This window comes from Grammomys surdaster, unplaced genomic scaffold, assembly GCF_004785775.1.
Source record: "Grammomys surdaster isolate TR1022 unplaced genomic scaffold, NIH_TR_1.0 100, whole genome shotgun sequence".
Taxonomy (NCBI): domain Eukaryota; kingdom Metazoa; phylum Chordata; class Mammalia; order Rodentia; family Muridae; genus Grammomys; species Grammomys surdaster.
This window is the reverse complement of record NW_021604579.1, coordinates 3,155,799-3,182,001: the sequence shown is the minus strand read 5'-3', so window position 1 is coordinate 3,182,001 and position 26,203 is coordinate 3,155,799. Positions and strand designations below refer to the sequence as shown.

General features: G+C 49.4%; 2 protein-coding genes and 1 pseudogene across 6 annotated transcripts; 2 read left to right on the top strand and 1 right to left on the bottom strand.

Annotated features, from left to right (window-relative positions):
• Window positions 1–1,603: 1,603 nt before the first annotated feature.
• On the top strand, window positions 1,604–12,854 carry LOC114637327 (annotated as a pseudogene).
• Window positions 7,882–11,300, top strand: CUNH1orf210 (chromosome unknown C1orf210 homolog). 2 transcript variants are annotated; one of them, XM_028786661.1, is made up of 3 exons: window positions 7,882–8,128; window positions 10,242–10,356; window positions 10,523–11,300. In XM_028786661.1, the coding sequence occupies exons 2-3, from the start codon at window positions 10,338–10,340 to the stop codon at window positions 10,837–10,839; spliced, it is 336 nt and encodes a 111-aa protein (XP_028642494.1). In that variant the 5' UTR covers window positions 7,882–8,128; window positions 10,242–10,337; the 3' UTR covers window positions 10,840–11,300. The 2 variants fall into 2 exon arrangements, with proteins under 2 accessions (XP_028642494.1, XP_028642484.1); XM_028786651.1 differs by lacking the exon at window positions 7,882–8,128 and adding an exon at window positions 8,138–8,219.
• An 8,570-nt stretch (window positions 12,855–21,424) lies between the features above and the next one.
• Window positions 21,425–25,446, bottom strand: Tmem125 (transmembrane protein 125). Of its 4 annotated transcripts, none has more exons than XM_028787332.1 (5): window positions 25,384–25,446; window positions 24,376–24,620; window positions 23,822–23,965; window positions 23,055–23,215; window positions 21,425–22,822 (listed from the first exon to the last, which is right to left on the bottom strand). In XM_028787332.1, exon 5 carries the CDS (start codon window positions 22,681–22,683, stop codon window positions 22,033–22,035), a length of 651 nt encoding a protein of 216 aa, XP_028643165.1. In that variant the 5' UTR covers window positions 22,684–22,822; window positions 23,055–23,215; window positions 23,822–23,965; window positions 24,376–24,620; window positions 25,384–25,446; the 3' UTR covers window positions 21,425–22,032. The 4 variants fall into 4 exon arrangements, with proteins under 4 accessions (XP_028643165.1, XP_028643173.1, XP_028643180.1 ...); XM_028787340.1 differs by lacking the exon at window positions 25,384–25,446 and adding an exon at window positions 24,725–24,779; XM_028787347.1 differs by lacking the exon at window positions 25,384–25,446 and adding an exon at window positions 24,715–24,767.
• Window positions 25,447–26,203: the final 757 nt, after the last annotated feature.

Genomic DNA, 26,203 nt, shown 5'->3' with positions numbered 1-26,203 from the left:
AGGCCACATCTACTCTTAAATGCTTGCATCAGCCTTCTATCTGACCTCCTTGCCTCTACCCCGGCTCCTCAGTCCAAAACTGCAATAGACGGGTCACTCTCAAGCGGAGCAGACTCACACGACTCTGAGACATTGCTATTCATTTGTCTCACCTCCCTTACCATGCTCCATCCAGCACCATCCTTCCTGTTGCTTAAGCAAGCCAGCCATGCTCTCTGCTGTTTTTTCTTCCCCTAGATATTGACTTGGTCATGATCTCATTTTATCTAGCCCTCCCTCGACAGTCAGGGCTATGATTTGACTCTGAAGTTTCCTCCAGTCTCATATTTTGAATGTTTGCTCCCCAGCTGGTGGTACTGTTTGGGGGAGTTCTCAAAACTTTGAGGAGGTGGAGCCTAACTGGTAGGTCCCTGGGTTACTGGGGAATATGTTGTCCCTGCCCACTTCCTGTCTTGCTCTCTGCTTGGTGGTCTGCATGCCGCGTTGTAAATAGCCTCCATGACAAGCTTTGCTGCGTTGAACTGGCTACTCAGCCACGCTCTCCCTGCCATGGTGGACTGAGACCCTCTCAAACCTTGAGCCCAGACCAACCTTCCCTCCTTGAAGTCCTTTTTGTCAGGTAATGTGGTCACAGTGATAGAAAAGTAATTAATAGAGCCGGGTGGTGGTGGCGCACGCCTTTAATCCCAGCACTTGGGAGACAGAGGCAGGCAGATTTCTGAGTTCGAGAGTTCGAGGCTAGCCTGGTCTACAGAGTGAGTTCCAGGACAGCCAGGGCTACACAGAGAAACACTGTCTCGAAAAAAACAAAACAAAACAAAAAAAAAAAAAACAAAAAAAAGAAAGAAAATTAATAATTTTTTTTGTTTTAATTGTGGGCCATCAAAATGGCTTCTGGGTAAAGGGACCTGCTACTAAACCTGATGATCTGAGTTTGATCCCCAGAATCCATGTAGTAGAAAAGGGGAGCTGACTCCTGAAGGTTGTCCTCTAACTTCCACAAGCATGCTGTAGTGTGTGTGTGTGTGTGTGTGTGTGTGTGTGTGTGTGTGTATCCTAAGACTGATTGATCAGGGTATTAGCTCAGAATTCAGAGGCTGAGCTGTGACTCCAAACAACTACTATGATTAAATCTAACCATGTGGCTTTTAGGCCTTTAGAGAAGGTTTTTGGAAGGAATTTGGAAGCATTTAGAGAAGCAGTCTACAGAAGCCTTAAAATGCTATAAGCAGAATGTGACGGCTGATTTTGGTGCGATTTCAGAAGCGGGAATCCTGGCAAGAGTGTAGACAGTAAAGGCTGTGCTCACAAAGATTCAGATGGGACTTGTTGGAGTTCAGGAGTTGCCCACAAATCACACAAACACAGACTGGGGTGATTTATTGAATGCACACCCTAAGACTGATTGATCAGGGCCATAGCTCAGAATTCAGGGGCTGAGCCATGACCCCAAACAACTTTCTCTGTCAGCTTATAATGGCTAAAACCACAAATCCCACAATAAGCTCATACACAGGTGCAGGAAGGGCTACCCAGTGGTCAGCTCTGACTCAAGCCATTTTAGACAGAATAGTTTCTGTTGACCTTTGATTTGGTGGGTCCTATGGAAAGCTTTGTGGAGTTTCTTAAGAATAACAAACCTCATACAGACTATAACAGGGTATGTTATTAACATGATCTTGTTCTGAGATAAGTTATTCTTCTGTGTCAATACTGACAGGCATATTACAGCAACAATATGAAATAGCTGGCAGGCATGGAACAAAATGGCTACAGCTATGCTGGGGGACAGACCTCAACAAGAACAAAACTCTACTGTGAATTTGAGTTAGAGACTTTTCCTGCTGTATTCTGGCAAGGGATTTGTCTGTATTTTTCCTGTATTCTGAAAAATTGAATGAGATTGAATTCACAAATAATGGACTAATTTAGCAGAGAAAACTCCAAGGTGGCCCAGCATTCAAACTGTAGCATGGCTGTTGCTGACCTACTTTAGTTAGGTTTATAGTGAGAAATGCCAACAAATATCAGAAGGGGGAAAAGTAAAAGACTTGTAGTTTGACCAGAAAAGGAACTTACTTAGAGTTGTGGGTACGGAAACCATAGTTATTAGAGAGAACAGCACCATTGAAGAGAAGCTGTGGCCAGGCATGGTGGTGCATACCTTTAACTCCAGTTGAGGGGCAGAGGCAAGAGAATCTCTGTGAGTTCAAAGCTAACCTGGTCTCCTGGTCTTCATGGAACATTCTAGAACAGCTAGGTTTATATAAAGAGATCCTGTATCAACACAGAGAATGAGAACAAGAGAGAGAGAGAGAGAGAGAGAGAGAGATATTCACAGAGAGAAGCTGCAAATGCATAGGAACAGATTCCGTGAGTACCTTCAGGAACTGCTAAAACCCTACCTTTGCTTTGCAAAGACAGTACCACATGTGTTCTACACCAGTGGGTCTATCTAAAGAAGCCTTTTTCCATCTTCATGTCTGTACCAGGATGGTGTATGGTCCACACCAAGTGACCGAGAAGCTGCACCTTCAGAATGACTACAGGATTGCATTGCTGTGAAGGAGAAACATGCCAAAAAATACCTACCCCAGAGTACGGGACAGATGCTGCCAAGCGCTTGCACAAAGCACAATGTCCCACCATGGAGCGCCTTCCTAGCTTCATGATGATGCATGGTCCCAACAACAGCAGGAAGCTCATGACTGCAAATCGTCAAGTGTGCCTTTGAGATTATCCACCTGCTCATTCCTGGGAACCTTCTTCAGGTCCTGGTGAATGCTATCATCAACAGTGGTCCCCCAGGAAGACTCAACACACATTGGGTGGGTGGGACAGTGAGACGGCATGATGTGTCCCCGCCGCTCTGAGTGAATCAAGCCAGCTGGCTGCTGTGCACAGGTGCTCCTGAGGTTTCCAGAACATCAAGACCATCACCAAATGCCTTGCAAATGAGTTCGTCAATGCTGTCAAGGGCTCCTCCAACTCCTATGCCATCAAGAAGAAAGATGAACTGTGCATGTAGCCAAGCCTAGCCGCTGATTTCCCACCTGCTGCTTAATAAACTGTTTGCCCTTTGGGGATGGAAAAAAAAAGAGTTTTTCAGGTTTGGCCACCCAGACACTCTTGTGCAACCATGGTCCAATGGGGCACGGCAGCTGCTCAAACTGGCAGTAGAATTTTGTATCATATATGTAGTGCTGGTCTATGGAGTTGTATAATCATCCTTAAAGATTCCAGAGAAGAGCTGTGAGGCCAAGCAATAGAATAGGGTTGGAGTCCCTACAAGTTATCTATGACCTGTGAAGTGAGTTCCAAGTTGCAGTGGAGACTCTAGGATGTCTGAGATGCCAGGAACGTGGGTGTCTGCAAGGAGAGCTACAGGTATGAAGTGGATCTAGACCAAGAGAGAGGCTATGTGTACTATAAACAGAAAAAGCCACAGAGACTGTGCTGTCCAGTTCTGCTGGAGCTCACGTCATGATATGCTCTCCCTGGATATTGGTCATGGGGCTACGGGGGCTTAAGGTTTGCCGAACTGGCCTTTCTTTGATCTCATTGTTTCTTCTCATAGCAAGATCCCTCCCTTTTCAAGATAAAATGTTGACTGTGCACCACTGTCTATTGGGAGTTTATACTTTCACTTTACATACAGGGAGGGACTCACAGCTAAGAGATTATTTTCAGGGGAGACTCAACATAGACTTTTGAATAATATTAGAAACATTAAGGCTCTGTGGGAGACTTGAAGTTAGGCTAAATTTTACATTATAAGATTTTGGAGCCTTTGGGGAACGGGGTGGAACATTATGGTTTGGGTATGAAATGTCGCTCATAGGCTCATGTTTTGAAGGTTTGGTCCCCAGCCACTGATGGTAATTGGGAGGTTCTCAAAAGTTTGGAAGGTGGCGCTAACTGGAGGAGGCAGGTTTCTAGACCCTGGAGGGTGTGTCATCTCTGAGCATTTTCTACTTTGATGTCCGCTTCTGTGTCCACCTTGATAGGAACAACCTCCTCCACATGCTCTCACGGCCACAGCTTGAACAACTGGCACGCTTTCCTTCTCCTGATAGATCGAAGCATCCGAGACAGTGAGTCAAAATCAGTCCTGCCTCCTTTGAGCTGTTTCTGTCAGCATGCTGGTCACAACGACAGTAAAGAACCTAACTCAGTGAGTCCCCTTTTATCCTGATCTTCTGAAGTCACAGCCCCCTGACACAGTCACATGAAGCTATTGCATGAGGCACTTTTACTTTGGAAAAAAAAAAGAATTTATTTTATTGTATGTGTGCTGCATGTATGCCTATGTAATTGCTGCGTGCCTGGTGCTGGTCCAGTGGTGGTCCAGAAGAGGTGTCGGATGCCCTGGACCTGAAGGTACAGATGCTTTTGAGTTGCCAAATGAATGCTGGGAATCAATCCCAGGCCCTCTGCGGAAACAACACGTGCTCTTAACCACTGAGCCGTCTCTTCTGCCCCTGTTTTACTTGTAGCATTCACGGTTATCTGAAACAGTTTTATTTCTCGGCTGAGCTATCATCTATCACTGCTATGAAAGACCGACGGCAACAACGTGCACAGAGCTTACCACACGGTTGCCAGGCTTCCAGGGAAAGGTCGTACTGTGTCAGAGCTCCTGGCTGAAGTGCCAGAGGGTTGCTGTTCATTTTGCTTATTGAATGGTGTGCATTCAGTAAATATTCTTGGAATAAAGGATTGATGGGTTGTGGACCATTTGTTTTATTTCCTTTGCCAGAGATTCATGTCTGTTCTTTTCTCAGAGTCTCATTTTCTTCATTTGGCAAGGGGATAACTAGCATCTACCTCACAGAATAGTTATGAGAATCAAATGAACTAGTCCTTTCAAAAGTTGGTGCAGGAATGGCTGTGGTGGTGGCACACATCTTTAATCCTAGCACTCTGGGGGCAGGGGCAGTGAGTTTGAAACCAGCCTGGTTTATATAGTGAATTCTAGGCTAGTCAGGGATACATAGTGAGACTCTATCTAAATAAAATAAGTAAGTGTATGTGGCACATATATTACTACATTTATACAAAATATCCAGAAAAGGCAAATCAACAGGCTGAACAAGCAGAAGCAAAGAAAGGAGGTGAGCTAGGGCACAAAGTAGAGTGGCAAGGGGCCCAGTGACGTGGGAAGGGTCAGAGTTAATGTGGCAAGGGGCTGTTACTGGAACCAGCGGCAGGGGACATGATGAGGGGGCATGGGTAGAGGGCGTCCTTTGGTGTGAGAAAAGTACCATGACTACAGTAAGAGCCACACAGTATTGTGATCCTACATGCTACCCATTTCCATGCTTGAAAGTGGTTAACAGGGTGGGTTTTAGGTCTTGGGAATAGGGTTATATTACAGAAATATCTCTATTTAAAAACAAGCATTGGCCGGGCAGTGGTGGCGCACGCCTTTAATCCCAGCACTTGGGAGGCAGAGGAAGGCGGATTTCTGAGTTCGAGAGTTCGAGGCTAGCCTGGTCTACAGAGTGAGTTCCAGGACAGCCAGGGCTGCAACAGAGAAAACCTGTCTCAAAAAAAAAAACAAAAAACAAAACAAAAACAAAACAAAAACAAAAAACAAAAAACAAACACAGTGCCTGGACATGGTAGGCACTGATTAGGTTAGCTGTTGGTGAATGACTTCTTAGCTTCAAAAATAAAATAAAACCCATTTTTCCTGGTGCCTTGCTGTCCAGCCTGTAATAACATCCATTTCCCTCTCAGCTGTTCCGCCTCCCAGGCCCCGCCTCCCAGGCCCCGCCTCCCAGGCCCCGCCTCCCAGGCTTTCTAGGTTGTTTCCTCATTTTCATAGGATCCCTGCTTTTCCTCAATCTGCACCTCAATCCCCGCCACATCTCCATCTTCCACCTCACCAGTCATTCCTCTCTCAGGCTCTTCACCTGTCAATTATTAATGTATTTTATTTACTTATATCAATTATTAATTTAATAATGTCAGCTCATTATTTCAGAAATATTCATTGTTACTATTCCAAGTGTCAGGGATATGATAACAAGATAGATACAGACATCATGTCATGGCTCCCAGCTTATAGCTCACCTAAGGTTCAAAAAAAAGGACCCACAGCACTGGGCTGTGAGAGCAAAGACCAAGGCAAAAGAGAGGAGAGGGGGGTGTGTCCCAGACTAGGGAGTGGCAGGGAAGTTTTGTTTTAAAAGCTCCCAAGTTGGGGCCCTAGAAGTGAGGAGCCTAGGAGGAATACTTTTCTGGGGGCAAAGCTAGAGATAAATATGGTGCAGGAGTTGGAAGTGTCAGTTGGAAAGTTGGGGTCACAGCGTGAAAACCCCGGGAAGAGGGAGCATTGCAGGGTCTGGGCAAAGAAAGGAGGTGAGCTGGGGCACAATAGAGTGGGAAGGGGCCCAGTGACGTGGGAAGGGTCAGAGTTAACGTGGCAAGGGGCTGTTACTAGTGAAATAGGATTTCATTCTTAGAGACTCCAGGCCTTGAATCCCAACTTCCAGCCTCCAGACAGTCCCACCACGCTCCCGCTGAAACAAAGCAAAACAAAACAAGAACTCTCAAGACAGACAGACAGACTGTGATGGCACACGCCTTTAACTCCAACACTTAGGAAACAGAAAGAGGTAGATATTTTTCCAGAACACCTTGGGCTACATAGAGAGTTCCTATTTCAAAATAAAATTAAACATACACTTAGCCAAAACAAAACAACAAAGACCTCATGAGACCAAGAAATCTTGGAAAGGAACCAGCTTGAGTGACCCATTACAGATGTTAGCCCCAAAGGGCTTGCCTCGATACAAGCTGCCACATCCCCTACCAGTGTCTCCAGTGAGGCCAGGTAGCAGTTGTGGGAAGAAGATACACAGGAGTGATCTAAAAAGCCACAGTACTTCATAATGGAGATTAAGACAGGCATTCAATTTAAGACACTGAACCTACACTGGCTATAGGCAAGGGAAAACAGATACTGTTCCCAACTTTGGGAAAGGCCAATTGTCTGCGTGGAGAAGCAACCATTGCTTCTGGATAAGCCAGGGCTGCAGGCAATGCCTACCACTCAATGTCTTAACACATACTCAAGAAGATAGAACAGATTGTCACAGGCCTGTAACCTGTAAATTATTAACCCTTCCCGTTCCTGCTCTCTCTCCTTCCGTCCTCAGCCCTTTGTCAGTAAATTGAAGACATCTCAGAACTTTTCCTTAATCATTTACTTGCCAACTCCTCTGGGCAGCCATCTCTCCAGCTGTGACCTGCTAGTCCTGTGGAGCCTGGAGCAGCCATACACCGGCAATCCTTTCTCCCTGAGTTATCTGTTCATCTTCTCCAGCCTTGGGTACTGTGCTGGGTACTGTGCTGGGTACTGGGAGCTCAGAGAGTCTCTGAGGCTGTCTTCTACCCTGAGAGAACATCAGGGTAGCTAGGAGGCAGGCTGGGTGGGAATGAATCCAAGATCCTGACAAACACTGAACCAAGGGTGTCCCAGGCTATGTTGGCCAGGGTAGAGGTGACCCCTGAGCTGTATCTTGAAGGAAAGGAGGCAGCCATCTTCAGGATTGAGGCAAAGAGAAAGAAGAGAAAGAGCTAAGGGCCTAGCAATTGGGGTCAAGGGGACCAGGAGACCTGAATGAAAGTTTGAACCCCGTGAGTAGATACTTCAGTGGAGACACACACACACACACACACACACACACACACACACACACACACACACACGATAGCACTTTTCAGGGGATTTGGAGCATGCTTGGTTCCCTCAGGCTCTGCCTGGGAAGACTGCTCATTGCTCTCCCCACTGATGGCACCATCTGGCTTGTTGCCTTTACAGGTCTGTAAAACTCCCAGCTTCAACTTTGAACTTTGTACCGGCACTGGAAATCCATTTGTTTATCAGGGCTGGAAGCAGTGCCTGCAGAGATCTGTCCCTTTTGGAGACAGGCCGGACCCCTTTCTGCATTCTAGGTGCTCTAATCTACAGCAGTGGGAGGGGGAGCAAGCCTGCTCCCCCTCAATAGTCGTGGGATGTGAGATGAGTCCTCCCTGCTGAGGTTTCTGCAAATCCGGGCTGGTGCCCCGCCTTCCCTTCACCTGCACTTCCGCCCCGCCCACCCCGCCACTGTTCCAGGTGAGTCAAGCTGGTTCTGGCCCGCCCACCTGTCCAGGTTCAGCAGTCTCAGCCGGAAGCCACCTCCACGGACTGTGCACAGTGTCTGAAGGTGGGAGCGGAGAGGGGACATTGGGGTCGTGGGAGAGGGTACTCAGATCTCTTCTGATCCATAAGGGCTCCTGTGTGCAGCAGAGAAACCAGATCCAGTTGAGTGTGTGTGTGTGTGTATATGTGTGCAGATATGAGGGATGTGTATTGTGTTGTGGGTTGTGAAATGACAGTTGGAGGGGGATGGGCAGATAAGCGTGGGCTGAGTTCAGAGGCATTTGGAACGTGACTTTGTGTATATCTTTGGGAAGAATTTACAGAGCAGGGCAGGGGAGGAAGGGGACGGGTGTAAAACCTTTGAAAGGTCTAAATGAACTAACTCATCGTAGTATAACAAACTCTTGTGTTTTGAGTACTGAGTGCCTAGAAAGAAGTCCCCAGAAGGCAACCAAAGGTTGCTTGGAAATGAATGAGTCAACTGGGCATGCTCCGTTTCTGAGGCGTCCCTTCCCCCATACAATCGCTTCTCTTCCCACACCCCTGAATTCACTTTACTAGGCTGGTGCACTAAGCCCAGAAACCCCCGCTTCCCAACCCCCAGTCACAGGCATACACCAGCCTACCCAGCCCTCTGCCTCAGGGAAGTGTGTGGCTGGTAATGGCCAGTTCTGACTGGATGCTGATGAGGCCGAGGTCACTTGTGGACCCTGGAGCAACCTCTCTAGCAGGTTGGTCTGATTGAGTTGAATGAGAGCTGAGGCGTGAATGAGCTTGGTTTCAGGGTCTCATGCTGGGTTTTGAGTCCCCCACTCCAAACTAAGAAGAGGACGTGTTTGGCATGTCGGGAAGCTGTAGTGATAGGCTCTGAGTTGGCTTCCGGGGTGGATAGGAGGTGGTTAGGTGCCTGTTAGGAGATCGAAGCTGGGGATGGTGATTAGAGAGACAAAGAATAGGTAGCTTGGACACAGCTGTGGCAGAGAGTAGGGAGGAGGGCTAAGTCACTGGAGCAGGAGGTGGTGCATCTTGAGTAAAGGCATCCTTTGGGTACCACACTGAGGAGTGTGGCCAAGGAGGCCTCTAAGCTGGGTTTTTCAGTCCCTTGCCTGGCCACTCTGCCCAGGGACACCTCTGACTTTTGCCACCTTCCAGCAGACACTGCCCAGCCCCAGGTGTCCCCTTCTTTCACCCCTAGCTGTGCCTCAGGTTCCCAAGTATCTCTCCACATGCTACTGATCTTCTCCAGAGGCCTCCAGGCCTGATCTTATACATAGGATCTCCAGCTCAGATGCCCTTCCCCCAGGGTGTCCCAGCCCTGAGTGCCATAACCCTCAGGGCCTTTTCATACTCGGTCCTCTGAGATGGTGCCATTGGAAGGCCTGAGGTACGTAGTAGGAGAGGCTTCTGATGCAGGAACAGAGGGGCTGCTCGGGCTATCTGGGGACAATCTTCTGCTCTTGTGTTCTTCTGTTCTCGCGGTCTGCTCCAGAGCTGGGTAGCTCCACACAATTGCTATTGAACTGCCTCAGCTCGATTATCAGCTTGCCAAGGAGCATGCCAGACTGCACTCTGGTGTCAGAGCCCCGAGTTCAAATTCTGGGGTCTCAGCTGAATCGTTTTCCTATTTGGGGCCTCTGTGCACACACCAGTAAGGCAGGAATAGTGTTTATACTTATGTAATGGATTTTGTGAACACACTGCTAGTGCCTAAATCTTTTTTTTTTTTTTTTTCGAGACAGGGTTTCTCTGTGTAGCCCTGGCTGTCCTGGAACTCACTCTGTAGACCAGGCTGGCCTCGAACTCAGAAATCCGCCTTCCTCTGCCTCCCAAGTGCTGGGATTAAGGGCGCGTGCCACCACTGCCCGGCTAGTGCCTAAATCTTAAGGTATGGTAATTAAGAACATTAGACATTCCGTTGTTAGCCTGTTCTAGAGCTGAAATCCACAGACAGCAGCTTTGGGTCTATTCTGTGGACCAGTGGTGTGGGCAGTGGTCCTGTCCTCAGCATTTATAGTACTCTAACATGGCAGTGAGTCTAGTGTGGGAGGTGCAATCTCTATATAACTCCTACACCTCTGTTTTTCAGGGCTTGTGCCCGGGGCTGCCTGGAGCCTGGGGTGTCCCTGGAGCCAGGACTTTTTCTGGCAGAGGCCAAGGCTCACCAACGTCATCAGGTCTATCCATGACTGAAGCAAACACAAGTGAGTGGTAGAGAAGTGCGGATGGTTGAGGATAGATTGGGTCACCTCAGCTGCTGAGATTGGAGGAAGGGCTTTCTCTGCCCATACTCTCTCAGTCCCTCCCCCTCCCCCTGCCCCCAGGAGTCCCATCAGGCCACTGCTTGTAACTCCATCTCTTTCTCTGCAGCCTCGATCTCAGGGGCCACCAATGCATCAACCACGGCCCCTGGACTAGGCAGCGGGGGCCGGGCATGGCCTGTGCTGGTAGGAGTTGTGCTGGGGGCAGTGGTCCTCTCCATACTCATCGCGCTTGCTGCCAAGTGCCACCTCTGCCGCCGATACCGAGCCAGCTACCGGCATCGCCCTCTGTCCGGAACAGGGGGTGGGAACCGCCCACAGGTGGGTGAAGATGAGGATGATGATGGCTTCATCGAGGACAATTACATTCAGCCTGGGGCTGGTGAGATGGAGGCGACAGGAAGCCGGGACCACTTCTCTCTATGAGCCCTATCTTTGGACACTTCCCTCCATGCCTGGAAGTTTAAAGACAATGACACCTCAAGTCTCAGGGTCAGCAGAATTCACTAATACCTAAAGCTTGACCAGGAGCCTGTTTTCTGACACTGGTCTCCAAAGTGACAATTCTGTTTCTCATTAACTTTCCATGGCTCCCCGCTGTCCCAGAATACAGCCTGACAGTGCAAATGTGGGAAAAGGCTGCTGTGAGCAGGCCTCTTGATTTCCTTCCTTTGCCCTGCCTTCCTACTTTACCTACTGCTTGGGCTGCCTTGACACCCCTCATGAAGGGAGCCTTGACCAACAAGTCCCAGGATTTCACACATGTCCCAACAGGAGAAGAGAGTGCCAAACTTCTTACCAAAAATTTTTTCTTATCAATAAAGTATATGACTTGGTTATAATACATCATGTTTTTCACAGTAATTAATAAATCTATTTTCATTTTGGATTAGCATAAGAAGTCACTCCTTTTACATTTCTCTGAACCTAAATGCATTGTTCATAGCTGAAAAACAGCACCCAGGCCTTCTGTCCTTCAGAATGCCTTCCAGGGGCACCTCTCTGGTTACAGTTCATTTTATTAAAATGGCTCAGAAGGTAAGGGGGCTTGCTACCAAGGCTGGTGTCCTGAGTTTGATCCCCAGGATCCACATGTGAAAGGAGAGAACTGACTCCCGAAGCTGTCATCTGACTTTCTTTCTTTCTTTCTTTCTTTTTTTCTTTCTTTTCTCCTTCTCCTTCTCCTTCTCCTTCTCCTTCTTCTCCTTCTTCTTCTTTGTTTGTTTGGTTTTTTGAGACAGGGTTTCTCTGTGTAGTCCTGGCTGTCCTGGAACTCACTCTGTAGACCAGGCTGGCCTCGAACACAGAAATCTGCCTGCCTCTGCCTCCCAAGTGCTGGGATTAAAGGCGTGCGCCACCACCGCCCGGCTTCTTTCTTTCTTCTTTAAAAGATTTATTTATTTTATGTATGTGAGTACATTGCAGCTGTTTTCAGACACACCAGAAGAGGGCATTGGATCCCATTACAGATGGTTGTAAGCCACCATGTGGTTGCTGGGAATTGAACTCAGGACCTCTGGAAGAGCAGTCAGTGCTCCTAACCACTGAGCCATCTCTCCAGCCCCCTCATCTGACTTTTACATGTGTGGGGTGGCTCGCTTGTACCGAGCACAAAATAAATGTTTTTAAAGCCATAACAAGTTGTTAGTAATTGACATATTCATACTCGTGTGTTGTGCATTTTGATCATGTTAACCCCTACCGTACCCTCCCTCGTCCCTCTCCCCTCCCTCTGAAGCCCCTCCTCCTATCACACCACCCCTCCACTTTCAGGTAATCTCAGATTCTCACCCAAACTTGTTTACTGATGCTCAAAAAGCACACTCAGCCCTTCCTGAGGGTTTTGCATTCACAGATTCAGCCAATCTTGGATGGAAAGTATTTTGGTAAAGATGTCCTCAGAGACCCAAATAATTAAATTTGGACTTCATCCCACACACCATTATTTTGTGCTGAATCCATAAAACTGGAATAACAAAACAGCATTCTATTAAGAGTCAACGTGGGGCTGGAGAGATGGCTTAGTGGTTAAGACAACTTATTGCTCTTTCTGAGGATCTGGGTTCAGTTCCCACAGAGTGGCTCCCAATCATGTGTAACTTCAATTCCAGGGGATCCAACGCCCTCTTCTAGACCTGCATGCACACACACTGCACAGACATGCAGGCAAAACACCCATGTGCATAAAATTAAAAGAACTGAAGTATTTCAGAGATGGGAGAATATGCATGAGGTCTATGCAAATACTGTAAAATTTTGCATAAGGTGCTTGTGTATATGGATTTTGGTTTCTTCAAGGGGTTCTGGGATACATGGTTCCAAGGGACAGTGGCATTTGTTGAATGACTGAGGAACAAATTTAAAAAGATGAGAAAGGTGCCGGACGGTGGTGGCGCACGCCTTTAATCCCAGCACTTGGGAGGCAGAGGCAGGCAGAGAGTTCGAGGCTAGCCTGGTCTACAGAGTGAGTTCCAGGACAGCCAGGGCTACACAGAGAAACCCTGCCTCGAAAAACCAAACCAAAAAAAAAAAAAAAAAAAAAAAAGCCCTCTCCAGGAAAAAGACATCGAGAAAGTAGAGGCAAATGTGGAGGATATCATCAAGAATCTCAGTGATGGGAAGGTCAGGGAGTGGTAGTGCATACCTTTAATCCTGGCAGAGACGGGGCCAGGGGCAGGGGCACGGGCAGGGGCAGGGGCAGAGAGGCAGGGGCAGAGAGGCAGGGGCAGAGAGGCAGGGGCAGGGGCAGGGGCAGAGGCAGGTGGATCTCTGAATTTGAGGCCATCCTGGTCTACAGAATGAGTTCCAGGACAGCTGGGACTATGTAGAAAGATCCTGTCTCATAAAAACAAACAAACAAACAAGAAAAAAGAGGAAAGAAAAGAAAAAAAATATGGGGCCAGCATGATGGCACAGAAGGGAAAGTGCTTGCCGCATAAGGCTGACAGCTGGAGTCTGAGCCTGGTAAAGGTCTAAGGGAAAGACAGACTCCCTAGAGCGGCCCTCTGCTTTGTGTATACATACAATGGCACAATGGGGAGGGAAGGACGAAGGGAGACCACCTTGACATGGGAGGGACTTGAGTTAAGTGTCTTTTATTATAAGCAGAAAGGAGTTGGAGGAAGGACCCTGGCTTTGTATAGAAGCAAAGGGACAGTTAACTTAGGAGGCAGGAAACAGGTTGTCCTATCCTTGTGGCTGGTGGCTGGCATTATACCTATAATGTTCTCTTCATTTAGAGGGACATTGATGTGACTCTCCATTCCTAGAACTTCCAAAACCTCAAGTCCAGTTTCAAGCAATCAGGCAAGACACTGGCTCAAACTGGTTCATGAATTCACCTCTGATGTAACCACCCAGGACTTGGGGGATGCAAAGGGCAGGGTCCTGGAGCACACAGGAGTTGGGGATGCGGTGGGTGTATCTGTTTGCTTCAGATCGTTCCCAGACAAGGAGTCGTCCTCACAAGCTAGGCAGCCACCATGCTTGCGTCCACCCAGCACCAGCCCTTAATGGAAAAGCCCAGAGAGAAGAAAAGGGTTGGGAGAAGAGGCTGATGTGGGGAGGGGGTTGACAAAGATTTCAGATGGGCCACAATGAGGTGTCCGAGAGTCCCTGGTCAGCAGAGTGAAGTGGAGAGAAGCTGGGATGGACAATTCTGGTTAGGGCCTCAAGGCCAGAGACAGAGCTCACCCTCCAGCTGAGAGCAGCTGAGGCATGGCTCATCTGTGCCCTCCCCCTTTGCGGGGGGGAAGCCCTTGTAAGCCTGGTGAGATGGTATATCTGGTAAAGGCTGTTACCTCATGCAAGCAGGCATCATGCAACATGGGTTCAAACCCTGGAGACAAAATTAAGGCAGAAGGAAAGAATCAATTCCACAAAAAAATGCGTGTGCTGTGGCATGTGTGTTCATCCATGTGTGAGGACTAACAAATACATACATACATACACAGACACACACACACACACACACACACACACATATATAGCCATTGTGGCTGCAGAGAAGAGAGGGGCCAAGGAAGAGACCTACGATGTGGGACAGGCTCCAGTTCCAGAGTTACCAAAAATTGCTGAATGGCCTGGAAGCTGCCCCTCATATCTGGCTTGGCATCTGGGTCCTGTGACAGAAGAACAGATTGTTGAATGACTTTTCCAAGTCTGAGGAAGGATTTCCAGGGGGAATACCCAAGTCAGAGGGTTCACCTGGGAGCCGTCCAGCATGGGGTCTTGGGTTTGGAAGTGTCAGCACTGTGGTCATAGGGAATAGTAACGTATGAACGTGCCAGAGAGGGCAACTGAGAGATGTTAAGGGGGAGCCGAGGGGAGGGAACACATTGCAGGGGTTGTCTGAAAAGAAGAGCCTGGCCAGGAGACGGGAGGAAAGAGCTAGAGGGGGGAGTCTGGCTCCTGGGGTCCGAGTTACCAGTTGCTCCTGAGTTCAGAGATGATTTGACTCTTGAAAGCTTGGGGAGAGCGGAGGCTTCCACAGCTCCAGACCCTGAAGGAGGGCCACTGAAGACCCCGAAGAGCAGGCCTAAGGGACTGCGGTACATTCCTGCCTCTGAGGGAGGAGCTGCTGCAAACACGGTTTGACAACTGCTCTCTGCCCTCAGTCTCCACTGAGATGGAACAGCCCTGAGTGTAATTCTGAGCCTGAGAGCGGTTCAAATTCCTCATTTCTACATAGAACCTGGGACCCAGGAGATAGTAAGTACCTGATTCAAAATTAGCAGTTGCTTGTCCTGCCTGTGGCACTCAAGATTCCATAAGTCTGGCTTCCTCTCAGAACCTGCTGTTGGATGCCAGGCCTTGTCACAGAACCTTTGTCCCTTTCCTTCTAGGACTCATTTGATTCTATGGGGCAACCTGCTCGCAAGTGTTCTACATACTTGGTTCCAGGCACAGGGAGGAACCTGACCTGGGTCGTAGGCTTCAACAGTCAAGGTGCTGATCCCTGGAGGAGAAGAAAGCTGCTAACCCTCTCTCTCATCTGGGCTCTTCTAGCTTCTGGTCCTGGCCCCATCTTGCCACTGCCCACTCCTCACCAGTAACCACTACATGCTGTATCTCAGAAAAAGAAAAAGCTGGGCATGGTGGTGTACGCTTGTAAACCCAGCACTGGAGAGGGAGGGCAGAGACACGTGGGAACCGCTGTCCAACCACTATCCTACTTGGTGAACATCAGGCCAATAGAGACGCTGTCCCAAAAATTAAGGTGAAGACACTTGAGATTGACTTCTGGCCCCTACACAAAGGAGCACATATGTGTACCCATGCATTCAGGAATTCAGGATCTATCTCTCTCTCTCTCTCTCTCTCTCTCTCTCTCTCTCTCTCTCTCTCTCTCTCTCTCTCTCTCTCTCTCTCATCCTAGCAGTTATTTGAAAGGACAGGTTAATTCAAAGCCCAGCTCTGACACTGACATGCTGTGTGACCTTGGGCATGTTATTGAACCTATCTGTTTCCAATTTCTCAGTAAACTGGATATGGCAATGGTTTTACTTCATATTGTTGGTGGTGAGACTGAGTTCTAGATGAAACTTAGAGTAGGTCCTAACTATGCTCCTGATGATTGGCCCTCCACAACAGTTCTGTATGATGGGCAGCCAGCGCTCATTCTGAGGAGGAGATTGCTCAGTCTCCCTTCTCATTCACTTCTTGCTGGAGATTTGAAAGGCGGCTTCCCGGACTCCGATCTGGTGAGGACAGTAGAGGATTTGGATTAAAACCTCGGATGCTGTAACAACAGTCAAACAAACAGCAAGATCTGCTACTTCTCCATTACTACCGTAACGCCATTACTACCATAACTCTCCCAACAGCTCTGCTGTACAGACCCACAGGCTAAGGCTCAAATGTCTTAGCTGTCACTTGCTGGCTACGCTCAGCAACTGACACCATGGTCATACCTGGAAGTAGCACGGACTCAGACAAGAATCTCTACCTGGGAAGGCAACATGCCTGAGAATATGGAGCTTGACTACAGTCTCAGCGGGGAGAGAATCAAGTTCCCCTCTGTAACTCACCTGCTGCTAATGTTTTGCTCAATGCCGGTTTGGATATTTATCTGTCTGTCTGTCTGTCTGTCTGTCTGTCTGTCTGTCTGTCTAGACACTGGGTCTTACTATGTAGCTTTGACTGGCTTGGCATTGGCTATATAGATCAAGTAGGCCTTGAACTCACGGAGCTCTGCCTGCCTCTGCCTCCCGTTACCTGCTCCCACCGGTCCCTTTTATCCCCCAGTTTGGACTTTGAGGTCCATCATGTCAATCTCTCCACAGTACTTGGGTTTTCCCCGGCCCATTTTTTTCATCACTGAATGTCCCAGGGAGACTCTCCAGCCCATCCCCCGACTACTACCCATGCCTGCAACCTGGCCTCCAGCCATGCCTGAAGATGGCTCAAGTGGGCTTTCAAAGCATCTAGGAATCCTGGAGTTTTCTTGGTCTTGCCACAGGGGAGATCTCCGGTTTCCTGGTTTCAACTCCAGAAGCAATCTCCATTCTTGTGCTGCGGAAAGAGAATTCCAACTGGACCAGGTAATAAAGGGAGCCATGGAGAGCTTACTGTCAGCAAGCAACAAACAAAAACATGTTCTTCAGAAAGGATACAGAGATGGGCACCTGCATCCCAGATCCCAGCAGGCAATGGGGCTCATATTTCTCTACTTCCTGATCTTCCCTCCCTTGTATTTCCCCAAGGCCTGAAACTTCCAGCAAATGAGGGTATTTTTCTCAGAAGCCCATTTTACCCACATTCCAGTCTGTTCTAAAAAGATGTATAAAATGCAAGAATATATATAGACATTCAAGTGCCCAAAGTTGAAATGTAGGTGAAAGGGGAGTAGCACTCTGGGCATGCTCCCTTGGTCACTTGTATCCTGCTTTAGGGACTTTGAGCTGGCCCAGTGGGAGAGCCTGTTGTTTTTTATGTCTTATTTTGGAAGACCAATCATCAGTCCCTCCTAGAGCTAACTTCTGCCTGACAGTCATACCTCTGACCCTCCTCCAGCTTTCAGGGAGACTAGCCAAGGGTCAGGGCCTTCCTCAGTTTTCTGCTTCAAACCCACACACTTATCTGTGTCCACATTCCTCCTTATCTTTACTTTGGGAGTCGCAAGCTCATTCCAGCCACCTTGTGCCCTGAGGCCACCTGCCTGCTCTGTTCCAAAACTGACTTCTCTGTCTTAATCTTCAGGTGATCACTGCTTAATCAACCACATCTCTCCTATCTGGGCCCTCCTTCATGGGCCCTACATTTCCCAGCATCCATTGCATCTCGGACCTTTAATGGAACAGCCCCAATACCTTACATCTAAGTCCCAGTACCTTACATCTGTACTGTGCATTGATTTCTCAACTGCGTCTCTAGCTCCGTTTCTGCCCCTTCCAAATCCACTATGTGCAGACATGGGCTCACCTGAACACACAGTTCTGACCAGGCCATTTGTCTACGTAAAATCCTTACCTGGGAAGTGGCTTCCAGAGTAGAGTGTTTGGCATGCAAGACTAAATACTAGCGTTTGGATCCTCAGAGCTCAGTGGAGGCAGGGAGTCTCCAAGTCAAGCTGAGCCGCCAGACTAGCCCCTTCAGAACAGCAGGCCTCAGGTTCAGGGATAGACTTCCGCCTCAGTCTATAAGGTGGAGAGAGATGGGGGAAGATACTCAGTGTCAGCCTCAGGGCTCCACGTTCTTGTGTGCATGTGTACATATGTATCCATGCATACATAATGCACACCACACATATATTCATGCTATCAAACTGTAAACAACCTTCATTAGCTTCCTTTTGGCCATAAGGAAGTGGCCTACTCACCTAGCACCCCTTTTCTAGCCTTCTTTCTCACCTCTCCTCAGCCTCATATACCCTCTCTGCTGCCTCTAAATTGCTAAGGTCCTTTGCTTCCCTCCCTCTGAACTCCTCTTCCCAGCCTCTCAGGGGCAGCTGAGACAGCATTTCTGGGATGTTTAGTTAGCCATTTTGTCTTTTCCTCCTCAGGCTAATCCCTATCTCCTAGGAGGAGCCAAGCAGTCTAACTAACTTTAGATACAGACCTCCCTGGATTTAAAATCTTCATGTTTTTCAGTGTCTTGAGGACAAAGTCTAAATTCCTCCCTAGGCCCTCAAAAGGGAGCAAGAGAGGACGCCTCTCACATTCTCTTGCTGTGTGTTTGTGTAGTGGCAGGGGCTGAGTCAGCAGTGGAGACTTTGGTGGGTGGTATGCTCAAGGCAGATTTTCTCTAAGGATTGTTCACTGCCGGGTACTGGGTCAGTAGGGGGTAGGAGCAGCAAAGGCAGAGGGTGGGCTCCTCGGTGGTGGATGTTTTGCTGAGAACAAATGCAGGGCTAAGGAGTAGAGGAACCTGACAGAGGGTGAAAATGGGCAGCAGAGTTTTAACGAAAGACAAGGGAGGTGAAGATGAAGGGAAAGTGTCTTCAAGAAGGGACAGCGTTTGGAGAGAACAGAGAGGCTACTGGGCTGCTGCTGGGAATATGGACCAGGCAGAGGTTGAGTGAAATGTTTGCCACAAGGCAGCAGAAGGCAGTGGGCTGCAGGCCTGCTTTAGTGATGGGAGCAATAGACGGCTCCATTACCTGACTCAAGTGTGGTCAGGTGGGTAGATCCCCGACTTCTACAGCGGTAGGGGGCAGGTCATGGGGCTACATGCTCTATTCTCTCCCTCACATCCTTCCCTGGGGGCCTGAACCACTGCCACACACTCTGTGTGTCCACTTCCTGTCTTCTAAGTCTCTGTGTTTCTGATTTCCTTTAGTGTCTTAAAAGAAATATCGTCTCAGCCAGAAGGAAAAGAGACCCTTTGCTTACTTAGTCCAGGTGACAGGATGTTCTGTGGCCCTCTAGCCTCCCAGGACTTGGTCTAGGGCTGCGTCTCTTGTGAGAATTTCTCAGGAAAAGAGTTAAAGGCTTCAGGAGGAAAAGGCTCAGTGTAGTGACCTAACTTTCCTTCCCAGCTAAATGGGCGGGGGGGGGGGGGGGCCGCGCCTCTCCCTGTCCCTTGTATATACATTGTCACCTGCCCAAGTTACAATGTTTTAGCCACTCAACAGTAGCACCTGCAGCATAATAGATCTTCGTTGGAAATAAGAGATACATAGACAACAGAAAACAAAACACCAAGTTGCAGGGATGAGCTTACACCCAACCAAGTCTCCTCAGACACATTAAGACCTGTGGGTTAGAGTCTGCAGCAGAGGGTGTCGTGGGCACCAAAAAGGAGCAAGCCACTAATTTAAGGGAAGAGGGTCAGGGAGAACTCCCTGGAGAATGGAGCTCCCCAGAGAATGGGGTCCTAAAGGATTAGAAGGATGGGACAAGCGAGAGAATGCCGGAAGTGTGTCGAAAGTTTGGTGTGGCTGGTCCAAGAGGCTGAGAGGAGACCTCGTGACATTAGGAAAAAATTTAAGATAGGTTTTAATTTTACCATGACCACTCTGGCTGAAACCTATGTCTGACAGAAACTGGTCTTGAAGACAAAAGAATAACATCAGTGTGGAGGCAGCTGTATAATCAGGACCGAGACAAAGAGTGTCCCTTCTAAAGAATAAAGATGTGTGTTATCAGGCAAGCGTCTGTGGGGGTGCTCAGAGATGATGTCACTGGTCTTGGGAGAGGAGACAGTGAAAGAGCCACCACTGTGTGGGACTTCGCTGAGGCCTCTGACTCAGATGCTGAGGGACTGAAGGCGTCTTCAGTCCAGATGTAGAAACTGCTTAGACAGACAGTAGCGATCCCATTTTGAATGAGCGGAGGGACTAAGCTTCATGGAACACCCAAGGTTTCTGTTGTTGTAGGCATTCTGGGGTGTGTGCTGTTTTCCTCTCCTGGCTCTGCCCACTTTGCCCTCCTCTCAGTTGGCAGCCCCTTCCCCTTGTCCCCTAGCCCATCGCATCTCTTCAGGAGGCATGTTTGTCCTCTTTGCTGATTTGGCCTCACCAGAGCCTGCAGTCCTGCTGTCTATGGTTGTTAGGAGGTTCATCTTTGCCCACCTGGTGGGATGACAGCACAGGGGACTTAAAGGCAGGCTGGGAGTTAATGGTGATTGTGACCCTGCCCTGCCCTCTAGAGCTGCCCCTTAGAGGCGCGTTCTTTGTTATGGGCATGGGCTAAGTGTGAATCAGGGTTGTCTCCTTTCATTATGGAAAAGAGCCTAATTGGAGGTCAATCTTAGTGAATAAACTAAGCAGGAATTTTCTCAGCAAGCCTAAACTTCAGTTGTGATACAGAATTTTCTTTCTCACAGTTTCTAGCAAGCATGGTTAGCACGCTAGTCATCCGCCAGTCCTTGGAGGCATTTAGCTCCTTTAGCTTTATGTAAATTAATATTTCCCAAGCAGGTTTATTAGTAAATCCTTTACAGCACCAATTTTACAACTCCAAGTTTCTCCTGCATCAGCGTCTTTTAGGAGACAGATGTCTCTCTGAGTCTCTGATGTCTTCAGATAATCTCCACCTTGTTTAGCAGGAAGTGGCCAGAGCAGTAACCTACGTTCTTGTCACCTGGAAAGGAAACACATACCACGGGAAAAGAGAACCCTTCCAGGACGACTCCAAGCAGGAAGTGACTTACTGCCTCAGAAGGGCTGTCACACCTCTTCAGTACCCAGAACCCAGAAGCGGGCTAACTGGTACAATCCCAGAAGTGGGCCAACTGGTACAATGGGCACACAGACTGCAGGCTGTTCTTGTTTCACAGAAGGCAGACTATACATAAGGACGGGGGCACATTCTGAGACACAGTCACCGGTTAAATCTCCCCTTGAACCACAAGTGAACATGTGTGAAGGACTGAGTTCCCCACTCTCTCTGGGACCAGAGACCTACTGTCTTTCCAAATCTGTGTAATCCTCTTGACCCTTCCTCCTTCTCTCGTGAGAGGTGAAACCCCAGGTCTGGCCGAATACACCATGGCTATAGCCTGGGATGAGTGGGCTGTGGGGTTGGGGGTAAGGAGGGTCTCTGAGGTGAGATGCTGTGGTGAAGACAACTACAGCCACCCTTTCCCCATAATTTATTTCTTTTTCACTACAGTCACCCTTTAATTGAACATTTGCCAGGAGCCCAATCATCTCGCCCAAGAGGCATTTAATCCTAAGAATCAATAGCAACACTGTTCTAAGAAACTGAGGCAGGAGCGGCTGAGTCACCTCTCACTGGCCCCGGCTGCTAGGTTACAAAATCAAAGGCATTTCCCCATACAGGTCCATCTCGTCCGGAAGCCATTTCTCCCAGCTTTGCCAAGAGTCACTCTCTGAAGAGTGATCACTGATGTAGTCTTGGCAACAGTCGCCTCTGTGGAGATCCTTGATGATGTCACAGGGCAAGGCTGGAGTTGTAGGGTCTCGCAAATGTGGGTCAAGTCTTCAAAGGCTCCAGATGAGTACCGCCTAGAGACCCCACAACCAGCATAACAGTCCATAAACAGCCCCAAAGAGGTATCACTCACCTTCTCATAGGATGGATATGTGGGTGCACATGAGCTTCTAATCACATATCATGCAATGTCATGGCAAGGGGACACAATATGCATGCACCTGTGCATGTCTGCTACAAGTTCTGGGGATACTGAGGCATCGGAAGAAGGGCTCCATCTCTGTCAGATGAGGCTGGCAATGCTGGAGGTGGTCTCATGTCGCTGACCAGAAGACAACTGTCCTGAGATGCTAAAGACGCTGCTGTTCTCACCGTGGCCATTTCGGGTGGAGAATGCCCCTGTACAGATCGGGGGGCAGTGCCCACTCACACCCACCTGGTACAGTAGTAAACCCAGTAGCAAGACTGAACCCAAGGAAGCCAAGGTAATACCCACAGACAGCATGGCAGCCAGTGGCCGTGCTGGGGCTGGGCCAGCAGCCAGCCCAGCCAGGGTCAGGCCAGTGACCAGCAGCACAAAGCCACTGAGCAACACTACCACAGCGTCGGCCCCTCCACCGCTGCGCAGCAAGGCCACGTGCTGGGCCTGGCGTATGCAGTTCATATCCTGCACTGCAGAGCTCATCAGCTGCTTCACCAGAACCAGCAGGGCCAGCAGGCAGAGCACAGTGCCCACTGCGAGTCTCCATTCACCAGATCGGCTGCTGGTGGAGGACAGCAGCGCCACGCCACCTGCCCCACAGCCAGCCACAAGGACCACGGCCACGGAGAAACAGAGCAAGGAGCGCCGGGGCTGCTGGGACCACCATAGCTCCACCTGCTCTGCCAGCACATCTGGGGGCAGTCCCCTGCCCACTGAGGCTTGTTGGGACATGGCTTGGTCAGGCAGGGTCAGGATAGAGGATCAGTTTCAGGGTTCAGAGGGTGTTTATTGTCATCCTGTGTCCCCATCACCTGGTTGGCAGCTAGAGGCCCAGTCTCCTCTTCTCAGTCCAGGCAATGGTTACTCTCACCTGCAGGACAAGATCACATGTTTTTTCCCCACCTGTCTGGCCCTTATAGCCTCCCCTGGGAGTCTTAGGGAGGAGCCCCAAAAATCTTCCCTAGGGTCCTCAGGACCTGTTCCCGAAAGCTGCAACCCTAGCACTGCACCTTCGGAAAGCACCTCCCCTGACCCCAACAGAGTTCTCCTTTACCACAGAGCTCCCCCTCCCCTTCAGAGAATCCCCTTGCCCAGCTCCTAACCTCTCTTGCTCAGGCCGTCTTGGTTGCCTGTTCCATCCAGGCTGCTGGAGAAAGCTGGTGGTGCCACAGTGGATGAGGGACAAACCGTCAGAGATAAAGCCTCATTCAGGACCAGACTCACATGGCCTCAGCTGTCACTGCTGGGTCCTGGGTGGGGGAAGCTATTGGAGAAGGGAGGCTGGTGACTTAACCCTTCTGGAACCAGCACGCTGACCCTGACCCTTCTCTCATAGTGCTGTACCTTTCTTTCTCTATGGTCAGGACCTGACCCCTAACACCTTTCTTCCTATCTCCACCCTATCTCCGTCAGGCAAAAAAAGATGCATGCTCCAAGCCTCTCTTTTCCAGTGGTGATCTTCCTCCTGGGCCAAAGTCAGTCTCTGATGCAACAGGGCCCAACCCAAATTCCACATCTTACCCTAAACCTGTTCCTCCTGTGTTCCTTTCTCAAGATGCTATTGCCACCCTCTTGGCCCACTCCGGGGGCTCCTCAACGCCTTCTGCTGTTGCCAATCCATGGCCCCAGGGTCTGCCTCTTGCCTCCAAACATATCCCTGCTTAGTCCTGTTCTCTGCTCTCATCCAGAACCTGTCTGCTCCACACTGGTCCATCCCCTGCTATACGGCTCCACGTGTTCTCTAAGGCAGCAAAAGGAGGACTCAGGATTTGAACCGCAGCCTAGTCCTTCCCACCGTGGGAATGTGGGGAGGGATCTAATAGAGTTACTCATTTAACCTGTTCCCTACAGGACAGGCAACATGACTCACACCAGGTAAAAATAAAGCTAGCACTGCCGGCAAGGAACTCAACTTCCTGTAGCAGGAGAGACGGATCCTGTAGGTGTCAGCTGCCAGTCCAGGAGGGGCTTGAGTAGGGCAGGGAACCCCCAGCTCACCTCTTAGAGGATTTATCTGAAAATGAGGACAGAGAAGTTTATTCTGAGGTGGGAGAAGTCATCTAACTTCCCATGAGGCAAAAGGGCTCAAAACATACTTTTTAAGTCAGAGAGACTTGGGACCACACTAGACCACACTACCAAGTCCGAATTTTTACTCCAGTGAGACTGAGCGGGGGTGGGGGTGGCAGCTCTGTCCTTTGCAGAGGTTGCCGGGCACGCAATGTGGGTGGGGTAGGTGCCCACGCCCCCACGGGTGGTGGGGAGGGGCCGTGGGCGGAGTCTGTCCCAGCATTCCTCAGGACTGTGGCTTGCTAGATTGAAGGTGCTGGCACTGTCTACTGGGGAACGACCCCAACGTGGGTGGTGGTTCCCGGTAGTAGAACCAGTAAAAAAGGTGGGGGTGGGGCGTGTGGGGACACTCACGGGAAGCCTGGCTGTGCTGAATCCGATTTGAGCAGGCAGGACCCAACAGGTGGGGTGCTCTAGGTCTGTTTCCGGGGAGACGCTTCACCTGCCTAACCTGCACCCAGGTGAGCTGGAAGGAGGGGGGATTAACAGGTGTTGTTTCCAGGGCAGGGCCTGAGCCAATTGGCTGACGTGGCCTTGCGCCTTCTGTGGGGCTGAGACATTCCTGGGAAGGGAGTGGCTTCTGTCCGCTGCTGTTAGGTCTGAAACACAATATGCAGATTGGGTCAGCAGGAGGAAAGAATGCTATCCCTCTGCCCTAGTCAGAGCCTAACTCCCCCACCCCCCAGCTCTAACCTCTTTTTACCTTCAGCCCCCTCCCCGAAGATCCACAGCCAAGCATGCTTATGATTACAGTCCAGGGCTGTAATCTTTGCACCCTGAGAGGCTGAGGCAGGAGGTGAGCCAGTAGGAGGTCCCAACTGGCCTGAAACCTCCTCATTCCAGCTGATTCTGGATTTTAGTTCTGAATCCCTCTGTACCCTCCGTACCAGTCTTGACGTCTAGCGCCTCAAAACGCAGCTTTGCCTTAAAGTCAGCTTCAACCCCAGCGTCCAGCATCAGCGATACCCCAAACCTAGCTCCAGCTCCACCTTAGGCTTTCCCCCAAATCCTTGAGGCCTCAAGTGAGTGGCAGGGTTAGCCTGTCCCGTGGGTGGGTAGAGGCTTTTCAGATAGACAGCTGGAGCTCCCAGAGCAAGCACTACATCCCTTGACAAGACAAAGGAAGCCCTTGCCCTTCATCTGGACTGCCCTCCACCTACCTCAGGCCTCTCTCTCTGCCTGAGTCTGGCCAACTTGAATCATTGAACTGAAATGCCCTGACTGAGCCAGCAGATTCGACTGCACTCACAGCCTGTGCTTCCTCCATATTTGTCCACAACAGATCTTTAGTTAGCTTTCACCCCTAACCCAGGTGTGTATCCCCAGCCAGTCCAGTTCAGGGCTAGCGACCAGTTTACTAACCACCATGATCTCAGCAGCCCGCACTCGGTAGCCTGTACATGTAGGGTAATCGATAAATGTTTGTTGAGTGGCTGGCTAAATAAAAGTGTGAACTGACAAGTGTGACTATTTTGACCTTTGAGCATTTGGGATGAAACCAGAAGGACAAGTTGGGCCCAGGCTGTGTGGTCCTTGAATGCCTCAGGGATGCATTTGGACAGTGCTGGGTGTCCACAGGGGTGTTCCGAAGTGGAACTGAGATATGGTTCAGGGCTCTGCTTCAAATCAGCAAATCTGGTTCTTAGACACCTAGGGTGACTGGCTGGAGGGTGTGCAGGCTGTCCCACATCTTCGCTCCTACCCCTTCTGTAGAGTTTACGATAGTATCTTCGCTCTCCTTTTGATGTGTACTAAAAACAAACAAACAAACAAACCACCACCACCACCAAAAACCCCAAACAACAAAACCAAAACAACAAAATGAAATCCAAGTGATCTTCCCAAGATCAGTCCACAAAATAACTGCCTGGCCTGGCTTCCTCTTTGTTTTGTTCTGTGCAGAAGACTCATAGCTCAAGAACAGCATGGTTTGTCTGTCTGTCTGTCTATATGTATGCATGTATATGTTTCAGCTTAGTTATGCATTTTTTTACACTTCTCTCACATATTACATCCAAATTCAACTGCAGTTTTCTCCTCCTCTCCTCCTCTCTGAGACTCTCCCTCCCTCTACCCCAGAACTACTCCTCCCTCATTTCTCTTAAAAAAAAAAAAAAAAAGAGCAGGCCTCCCAGGGATCTCAATCGAACACAGCATAACAAGTTACAGTAAGACTAGCCAC

Coding starts and splice junctions, on each gene's coding strand:
- Tmem125 (XM_028787332.1), bottom strand. CDS start 22,683: ATGTCCCAACAAGCCTCAGTGGGCAGGGGACTGCCCCCAGATGTGCTG.